Source organism: Trichoplax adhaerens, genomic scaffold, assembly GCF_000150275.1.
Source record: "Trichoplax adhaerens TRIADscaffold_9 genomic scaffold, whole genome shotgun sequence".
Lineage (NCBI taxonomy): Eukaryota > Metazoa > Placozoa > Uniplacotomia > Trichoplacea > Trichoplacidae > Trichoplax > Trichoplax adhaerens.
The window spans coordinates 2,434,093-2,444,612 of record NW_002060951.1 but is presented as its reverse complement, the minus strand read 5'-3'; the positions used below and the strand labels follow the sequence as shown (position 1 = coordinate 2,444,612).

Here is a 10,520-nt window from a genome sequence, read left to right as displayed (position 1 = left end):
AATATTATAAGAACATAATCCGTCAGCAAAGCGACGGGAGTTTGTAATATTATAACAACGTAATCCGCCAGCATAGCGATGCAAGGCCGAGCCACTTTTGAAGTATTATTGTAAAATAATATTCTAGAAGTATAATATTATAAGAACATAATCCGTCAGCAAAGCGACGGGAGTTTGTAATATTATAACAAAGTAATCCGTCAGCATAGCGACGGGAGTTTGTACTAGTAAAACTTAAAACTAGTTAGTGTTCTACTGATAGTACGGTACTCCAGGCCAGGCTTCATACAGTACTGTACAGCGCTGTCACTATGTGTACAGTACAGTGACCTCTCAAGTAAAAAAATTTTAAATTATCAGTATGCGTAAATGGCTAGAGGTCCCTGGCTTGTTTTAGTTGATCAACTTGCAAAGTCCATGTAATATCAATCACTAATGATAAATGAATACTATATTATCTTAACTTAATATGGATATCTGACTATTTAGCAATCATTTTGATCGCTACAAAGTAAATCAGGATATCTTCTCGAAAATAAATGCTACAGTACTAGTTTTCATATCATTAATATCAAGTTTACACATACTGTACTGTAGTGTACTGTATCTTCATCTTTGATGTCATACTCTGCTGGCTATATAGTACAAATACTGTACAATAGACCAGTTAAGTTTCACTGGTTTACTGTACGTAAAGTAGATAGTATCACGGACTATTAAAAACTTCAAAAATCATTTTCTGGCAAGCCATGACAGCAATGACAGTCCATACTATCCCTACTGTACCGTACAATGTGTTCTGTACATTCTGTACATTTGATGTACAGTACTGTACAGTACAGTAGAATAGGCTAACTTAAAGGTGATACTATGTATTGTACGTAGACGAGTATTCTCTACTTCGATATGGTCAGGCGTTCTATCATTTGACTCCTTGAATCAGAGACGTTGTCAATTTAATACCGTACATCGTGCGGTGTTTATACATTTACTTCATTTATTTTCGCTCATAAACATAACACAATCAAGAAATATGTTATAAGTTCATACAAAAAACTAGCCATATAAAGTACAGTAATAAACCTTTGTTGGCACGGCGGATGGTGTCATATAAGCGATCATTGCAATCAAATATTTAATATCAGGTAAAATCGGTATATCACACCCTACCGAGTATTCTTGTAAAGCGATTTATACAGTATACCGGCATATGTATACACATAGTGATAGCTATTTGTATACAATGTACACTATATCTGAAGGATGTAACATAGAAATATCTAATAATTATGAAACTCTTTGCAGTGCATGTCCGAAGGGTGTCTTGTCAAATGAATGAGTTAACAGAAAGCAGTGTATACAGTTAGTATGTATTTAGAACAATACATTACAAATACCGCCATCAAATACCGTTCAGTTTAGGTGTCATCCGAGATAGCATTACGGTTTACTTCTTCTAAAAATTTATGGCATTTTTGCCTTAAGATTTTCACAGATTCACGAAAGATATCAGCAGGAGGGATGGAGCCCGTAGATTCAATACAAACTAAGAAATAATAAATCATGAAAATTAGCAAAGCGCGCAATTTAACATCGTTCAATTTATCAATTCGAATGTCATTGTAGCTTACATATGAAATGATCACGAATTTTATTCAATATTACATGTTCTTTTAATTCCGGATCACGTAATACCTGCCTACTGCAAGTATCGAGACGAGGTTTATCTATGTAGGCAGTCTTTATACCTTTTGTTTGAAGTAGAGAAGAAATAATGGCTGTTACGATGCAGACAATCCAAAATACTTATATGGATTTAAAATACGATAACTATAAATACATATGTTACCTTTGATTTCTTTAATTCCAATAACACCTTCAGGAAAACATTTTGCTAGTCTTTTAGCTCGCTTACCAGTAACTGCTTGTTTTAGGATAATCTCTGGCATTAACCTATATGAGGCCGTAGCTGAAAAGAGATAATTCTAGATGAGGTCCTGCAGTGCTTGGATACTATTATACATGCATTGCATACGATAAAAGTGAATAACTTGATCACCATACTAATAGATATAAATTATTACCAACTGGAGAAAATTTAGCATGATCGGCACCAGTTCCTTTAACACATATCATCTCCAAGTCAATTTCCTACATTGAATCACGAGTCATTAAAATTACTGATGAAATGCAGCATATGATCTAGGCACAACCAATTTCTATTACCTGACCAGGTCGTAATTTTGCTATGAGGATATCCTCATGGACGGGACGTATGTCCTTGTTAGGAATCTGTCATACAAAAAAACAAAATTTGTGTGAATAGATGTAACATCTATCTGTAACGTAGCTAGTAATATAATAACGTCCTCAATATTTTGACTTACCGCATTGTCTTGATCTTCATTGTATTTCAATTTTAAATCCTTGGTGGTTACTTATTGTAGTAAGAATAGCAGTTAAGTAAAGTAATAGAAATTTAAAGTAGCTAGTATGCACATTTTAACTGTGTGCTATAAGAACATATTCTGTATAGTAAGGTCAACCGAAAACGATGTAGACTTATTCATCATAGGATATAGACTACGTGATTGCTAATACTAGTATACCTTTAGAATTAATATATAATTCTTCTGGATCAGTTGCATCTGAATGTGCCGAGCGATTTCTGATACACTTAATTTGTAATGTGAAAGTTATACTGTTCTTGTTCGTCGGCGTATCCCCTGAAATATATAAACACTATTAATAAACCTTAATCATTACTCAGAAGCCATATTACAAAGTATGCTATTAACCTATGAATGCTCTATATGGTAGTAACTAAGTGCATAGGCATTGAATACATTCAAGTAATAATTTTTGTTATTTTCACTGAAAGGATGGTATAGGTATTAATTGATAGATTTTCATATGTAAGACTTGCCAAAAAAGAATATCAAATAGATATCAATATCCAATTCGTGTCTTAGAACAATAATTAAAGTTTCAATTTGAATTACTATCGCGCCCAATACGATAATGGGTGCAGTATGAAGGACTGCCGTTGATATTGATTAGTTAATTAATATATTTTAACCTAAATAGAAATAATCTGAACTGTAGAATTTATTTTTACTAATTTATTGTACCTGGATTAAAGTTATCAAATAGCTTTGGATCAGCTGCGATAGGAATCAGACCTAATCTATGGGCTAATACCTTAAAGATTGAAACAAATATTCAGAAATTGTTATACAACATGATGTTTATAAACATTATAAATTCGCTGCATACAATGCCATGTGATGACGAATTATATTAGATGTAAATTTTACAAAATTTTATTATTACACTTTTGTGACACGAATCGCTTTTTTGTAAACACATTTCATCTAATCACAGAACATGCCAAAAATGAAGAATTGAGAGCGTTATACCTCATCTTGTATAATTGATGTATTATTATGGATAACGACCTTTTCTATTGCCATTGCGGGAACCTAATATAAAGGTATGATTTAGAGCTCTAAAGCAATTTATTTTGTTCAGTATAAAAGTTAGATTTTAAGATTATCTTGGGGTACAGTGAGATTAAGTTACTTTTGAAACATGTACGTATGTAACTACCTCAGAAAGCATAATTCTTCTATAAGCATTGGCAATCGATGCATCAATGCCTATCATGTCAAATTCCATTTCTTCATTGTCTACCTTTATGATTTCAATCTTGAAGTTCTAATTATAATAATAGTTAATAATAATACGTAATTATATACACATATATATATTCATAGTTACACTGTATATAACTGATGAGAACTTTAACTGACAAGCTATCTGAAATAATAATTTCAGTAAAGTAACGTAAATAGGATTCTTATTAGTTTGTAGAACGCATATGCATACGATTTGGCTAGAAGTTTTCATCAAAATTATTTATTGATACGGACCTTTCTAAAGCTATTGAGACTCCAGGCATCGTCATAACCGTGAAATGCACCGGGAAAATCAACGGTGTGTGTCTAGAAAATTGGCATCCGTTAAATCAAATAAGTAGATTATTTAATTTATATAATACTCTAAATGTGTAAGCTAACCACTACAATCGAATGATAAGGTTCGTCGGAACAAGATGTAAACTACTCTGAATTCATTGACATCTACCATTTATTTCTTGCTATCTGTAAATTATTATTGAGCATTTGTAAACTAGAAATCATTGCATTCTGGTATGCATTGCCATTACTACATTCGCATATAATGTATGTGTTACAAGAACTATACACGTTATAAGTAGAAAGTGAAATAACGGTAACAAGTAATGAGAGGCGTAATAAATTACAGGAAATCTATTAATACACGTAGTTCCAGATACAAAGATGATCTTAATTAACACTTTGATATATAAGTTCAGTATCTAACATTTTTAACTTGGTATTCTTCCAATTGAACACGAGTCCGGAGCTGAGCTGTTTGCGTAGCCATACCACATGCAGTATATAGTAAGTAAAGACTATGAACTTAAAGTTGATTCGGCATCCGTACTGGCCAGTTTATTAACAAAAATTGTGCCTTTATACAGTACAGTATGTGTTCTGCACAGTTCGACTGGACCAGGTTTATTTACTGCAGTATGCAGCTGAAACAGTTTTAAAATCTTAGACTTCGATGATTTCAAGTCTATCAGATAAAAGTCACCGTATTATCATTAGAACTTGTATTGATGAAATTGTAATTTTATGGATCTTACTTTACCACCGGTGCTCTTCTACAGTGTACACTGTACAGTACAATAATTAATCACGCTAATGGAAATTTCAGGTGTACAGTACAGTACAGTACAGTACAGTACAGTACAGTACAGTACTGTAGGTTTTTTACGCTATGATGATCCAAGCAAGGATCAGGTAGCCATATCGAGTGCTGTACTGTACACTGTACATTGTACAGTACATTGTATTGTACTTATTGTACTGTACTGTACAGCTTACAGTACAGTATTGTACTTGTTGTACTGTACACTGTACTGTACAGCAATCTGTACAGTAATGGGCCACCGTAGTAATCTGCACGCCGAACAAGAGTACCGTAACGGGTAGGCAAAAGGCATACTGTGACTCATACAAACTGCAACGAGTGAGACTGTCGTATCGTGGCTACCGTCGATGACGATAATAGCGAATGCTTTTTTCAGTACTGTACTGTACAGTGTACAGTATGTACTGTAGTTAGTATTGTACTGTACACTGTACAGTATTCCGCAGTTTGACCATTCACAAAGTATTCCGCAGTTTGACATTCACAAATTTTTTTCAAGTTCATCCCTTGCTCTGATGTTAGAGATTTCTCCTTAAACACTCCAAATATCATCCAGTTACGCTATAGCAGACAGCATGGATATCATTATGTATCTGTAGAATGACATTATTAACTGATAATTAAGATTATGATCGTTTATTGTAAATCAGTACTATCCTGTAAAGATACGAGCCCAAATATTAGAGTGTTTATTATTATTTATAGTATATAGTAATAGCGTATTAGTGTGTGTACATCTCCAGAATCTGACCCACCGGCGTCATCACTGATGGCTCAAAACTGTGAAAAGGCCAGTAAGGAATTCCCATTACATTGGCTCATTTGGAATAATCGTGTAGCTGAATTACAAGAAATGTTATGCAAAGGAGAGGTTAGTAGTTAATACAGTACAGTAAATATAGTACACAATATTCAAATACCCTTAGTAGACGTACGAGTAGTACGGGACAGTACGCTTTACAGTACTGGACAGTACTACATTTATCTTTATCGTTAGCTGATAAATGATACGTTCACAGCTACTGACTGTTCTATTTGCTACTAATATACACAGCTGTAGCACAACCATAAACTTTTATTAAGGATCCTCCTTCCTTGGATCTAGCATTTTTTATACTGCTAAACTGATTTTATTACAGTATGATTTTCATCCGAGTTCATTTCTATGTAAATTTGCAAAGTAAAAACATGTCTAAATTTTGACTGTACGATTAGTGTAGTCCAATTTAATTTCTAGTTAATAATTCTATACACTAGTACAGTACAATCAGTCCTTATGATATAATTTTTAAATTGTAAGAAAGATGAACTAACATTATTATATTACTTAAGTTCAGAAAGAAGTCTATCATTATATTACATGATAAACCTACTGTAAGCCGCAATTTCTGCTTCTCTACATAAAAATTTTAGGCAGTGTTTGCTGCCATTTTTTGGTGCTGAACTGAGCCGTACTGTACTGTACTGTACAGTATTGTAAAAATGTGAAAATATTATACTGTACGTATGCTTGTATTTTCAAGGAATGACGTAATGGCGTGCAGACTTGGTGCTAAAGTCACTCAGCAGTCTGCACCATGCAGAATTTGTATTGTAATCAATTAATTTTACAAAATTGACATGCTGTATAAGTATATATGTAATGTATACTATACAGTACAGTATTGTACGTGCATAAGAATATTTAATTAAGTCAACGTTTTTCTTATTTGTTTTGGTCATTAGCATGAACATGAAAAACTCGACAAACATGGGCGAACACCATTACATCTTGCAATTGCATTAGGTCATGAAGATTGCGTGCGCGTATTACTCGAAGCTAATTGTAGCGCCAGTGCCCTCAATGCTATGAAATGGACGGGTAATATGTAATATTGCAGTCATAATATAATAGCACAGAAACAGATATTATCTAGTCTTAATTGACTATTTAAAAGGACCAGTAATTCAGCACAATTATCGTTTCTTTACGTTAGCACTACAAGAAGCGGTTTGTCTGGGTAAACCCAATATCTTGAAAATGGTGCTTAAGTACCGTGATCGACAACAAATTTCTAGTAGGGTAGCTGCAATCCCAGAGTTACTAGATATGTTGCAGACTGTAAGTATTATGTTTATAGTTTTATCTACTTTCATACTATATTAGACCGAATTAATCATTATATTTACAGTTGCTTTTAATTTAAATTAGACCAGAGATTTTTATATTGAGATGAAATGGGAATTTACAAGTTGGAGTCAGTTGAATATGATCTTTATTTATATAGTAGATAAAAGTTATGCAAACAAGTATTATACTGATACTTAACAGTATCTATTAATTTTAGTTCCCCTGATTTCTAGAGCCTTTCCAAACGATGTATGCAAGATTTGGAAAAAAGGTACTATCATGCAAAGACAGCGATCTACCTAAAACAAATGGTCACTTGTTACTGATACGTTAGACCGCGAAAGTTGTTCTTATATTCGTACTATTCATGCGCAGACTCTGATTACAAATTGATCATGTTTTTGTGTTTGTAACAGATCTAAAGATCTAATTAGTATCTGGTTTATCAGTTTTTCCTTAATAATGTAACAATAGTACCTAATTGTATTCTTTCCAGGTGCGTTTCTTCGAGTAGATACAACGTTGCTAAGCCTAGACGAAAATATTGGTAAAACAGGAAATAGAAGTATTATTTTTAAAGCCGCTGGTGAGTTTGTTTGATATTATCTTACAGAAGTGTATCATCATTTTATAAAGGAACTGTGACCAGTTGGAGAGAATTATTTACAGTAAATCACGAATACTAATCGATAGTATTATCTCAGATAATAATAATGCATTTTTGACAGATAATGGTGCTGAAATCATAGAAGTAGATCATGAAAAGCGTAAAGCTTGTTCGGAAACAATCAGTCTTGAGTACGTATGCCTTTTAGGATGTTTTTGATTTTCCTAAATATAATAATCTGAATTTTAAAATTTTGGAATTATTTCAATTATAGCGAAATTGGTAGACGTTTAGGATCGGAACCCTCATCGGAGCTAGTATTTGAACGATTGAGGATGCCTGTCACATCTACTATCATCAATATTGATAACATTGAATTCTCAAGGTAACTAGGCTATTACTGTATGTTGAATCTGTCATGGAATATTATAGCATATCTGAAAAACACATTCAATAGGCAAAAAAGTGGAATTTGGGGATGGAGAACGGACAGAACTGAAGCTGTTAACAATTATGAAGCAAAAGTAAGTATCTGTTGCTATAGAATAAAGTATACATACGCCAGGCATGACACAATTAAAGTAAGATGTTTTTCGTGTAAATTCAATAAAAGTTATCGCTATGCATAATGTAGTGATACTGATTTCTAATATTAGCCTAATATTTTAATTGTTTTATCATACGAGTATTGTCTCTTATTAGTATATTTTAGCATCAAGATATTGGATTGCATAAATACAAAGTTAATTTTTGTATCATTTGATAGGTATACAATGTTTCAAACGTAGTCGTTATCGCTAGGACCCGATATGAACACCTTTCTGAAGAAGATAAAGAACGCAATAAAACTGAAGGTTTGCTTCTTATTACTTGTCAAGGCAATAATAGATATTCGTCAAGTCGCAAGGAAAGGTAAACTCGAATGTTTTATTAATTCTGGTTGTATAAGGTCGATCGTTTTTTCATTCCTTGATGGGTGCCATTGAACAACACTCGAACGAGAAAGATAAGACTGATGCAGTTCCGGAAACGATTCAGGTTTAGAATAAGCTAATTTAATTGAATCATGATTTCTATTCAAAATATGTGCTGCATACGCATACACAATGTATATAGACCATACACTTAGTAACAGTAATTGTCTAATGCTGATATCTGTCAGCAAGATAAACGAGAGGATAGTTCTGAAATCGAACAGGCGGATCTGAAATCGTTATCATCTCAAGATTATTTTTACCCTACAGAAGAAACTAAAAAGCAAGGTTCATTAGCTTAAATCTCATTTTATTCCCATGTCCACCCTATATAGAAAGTCTTATGTAAATATCGTTACTCGTTGATTCACTGTAACCGCACTTCTTGTCAATGTATTAGTACGTAAAAATCTTGGTCAATTTCTCCCTAGATATTGGTCGTCCAAAGGAGATGTCTGTAAAAGAACAGCGACTTAAAGCATCTTTATGGCTTTGTGATGACTATTATTTATCATTACAAGAGCAAGTGTTACCAATTATAAATTTGATGGTAAACCTAACATTTATTACAATTCTGACAGCCTGTAATCTTTAAAATCTTTAACATAAAATTAAATACTACCTTCATATGAAATTCCTTTAAGATCTTCAACTATGGATTATCATGTCCATTTCGATTAATTATAACAGGCAATCAGTAATCCTCACTTTCAAAAATTACGCGATTTTATCTCTATGCAACTTCCATCTGGATTTCCTATCAAGATTGGTAATTATAAGAATTCTTACATATCCCAATTATAGTTAATATGTAATATTAATTAGTTTAAAAGTCCATTTTCCTAGAACAACAAAGTGGAATGTTTCTGAAAGTTAACTCTTCATGTTATTGATATTTAAAACAGAAATCCCTCTGTATCATATCCTTAATGCGCGCATAACTTTCGCGAACCTGAACGGCGAAAACGAGGCCGTCCAAGGACTATCTCCGTTGGAAGCTAAGCTAGACACTACCGATGACGTTAAGCAAAAGAACTATTTAATTGATGATTCTTGCTTTGACATTCCGAGCAGTTACTCTAAAGTACTGCAAAGAGAAAGCAATAACTTCGGAGCTGATGAGGAAGATATGCTATTGCAATATGCTTTGCAGAAAAGCTTAAGCGATCGGCAATTAGAAGAAAGCTCAGAAACTACAGTTAGTGTAAACAACTACCGTATTTATAAATAACTTACTATCAATAAATCTACTATGTAGCTACTCGTCTGATCCAATTAGTATTTCCTCAGTAGTCATTTTATCCGGACTTATAATAGGCAATAGGAGATGAGTTTGTATATAGACCGTATCGGTATGAAATGAACGAAAACAATGATGCTGAATTATCATGGTAATATTCTATTCTTTTTAATCTTGATGAAAGATACCTGTTAGACACCTATATCTAACTTAATTACCGTTGTAATGTATTGATAACAGGGCAATTGAAGAGAGTCTTCGAGCTACTCGAACCAACGATGCTAATGTTAATGTTCAAGATCCAGAAATGGCTGACCCAGTAATGGATACTTTTGTCACAGCTAACAATTTCGACGATCAATTGAAAATGGCTATGCAGCTATCTACTCAAGTAGCTAATGAAGATAGTAGTAGACGTATTAAAGAGGAAGAGGAATTGCGTGTTGCGTTAGAACTATCTTTATTAGAAAAGTGATCTCTAAGTAAAGACGAGACAGTTAAGGATTTTAACTGATTCGTCTCGGATGCTTATGTAATTGCAGGTTACGTTACGTATTTAAAGGTTGTTCCAGAAAACTACTCATACATGCACTTCATTTTAATATTTAATAATGTAAATTTAATAGATAAATCAGGGTGGATGAGATAGTGCTAGAGCTGTCTACAAGGCATTATTTAGCTATGTGATAATCAATATTCGAACAGTAATATTATTCACACTAAATTAAAATATTTAAATGAGATCTATGTGAACGGACTGTAAAATTAATGTTCTTTGAACTATTTAGT

At 33.1% G+C, this 10,520-nt stretch overlaps 2 protein-coding genes across 2 annotated transcripts; one reads left to right on the top strand and one right to left on the bottom strand.

The window, feature by feature from the left end:
• Positions 1–1,418: 1,418 nt before the first annotated feature.
• On the bottom strand, positions 1,419–4,467 carry TRIADDRAFT_59063 (uncharacterized protein; the record flags this gene model as incomplete). Its single annotated transcript, XM_002114959.1, has 12 exons — positions 1,419–1,546; positions 1,632–1,748; positions 1,850–1,953; positions 2,060–2,151; positions 2,227–2,292; positions 2,388–2,437; positions 2,610–2,726; positions 3,132–3,201; positions 3,420–3,482; positions 3,610–3,717; positions 3,933–4,004; positions 4,405–4,467. 12 exons carry the CDS (start codon positions 4,465–4,467, stop codon positions 1,419–1,421), a joined length of 1,050 nt encoding a protein of 349 aa, XP_002114995.1.
• A 1,102-nt stretch (positions 4,468–5,569) lies between these two features.
• TRIADDRAFT_59062 (uncharacterized protein) lies at positions 5,570–10,206 on the top strand (the record flags this gene model as incomplete). The annotated part of the gene is made up of 16 exons (XM_002115136.1): positions 5,570–5,671; positions 6,526–6,661; positions 6,738–6,901; positions 7,112–7,181; positions 7,407–7,496; positions 7,639–7,708; positions 7,792–7,902; positions 7,975–8,041; positions 8,284–8,371; positions 8,467–8,555; positions 8,680–8,779; positions 8,923–9,041; positions 9,182–9,260; positions 9,397–9,689; positions 9,809–9,882; positions 9,972–10,206. 16 exons carry the CDS (start codon positions 5,570–5,572, stop codon positions 10,204–10,206), a joined length of 1,887 nt encoding a protein of 628 aa, XP_002115172.1.
• Between the last annotated feature and the right edge of the window lie 314 nt (positions 10,207–10,520).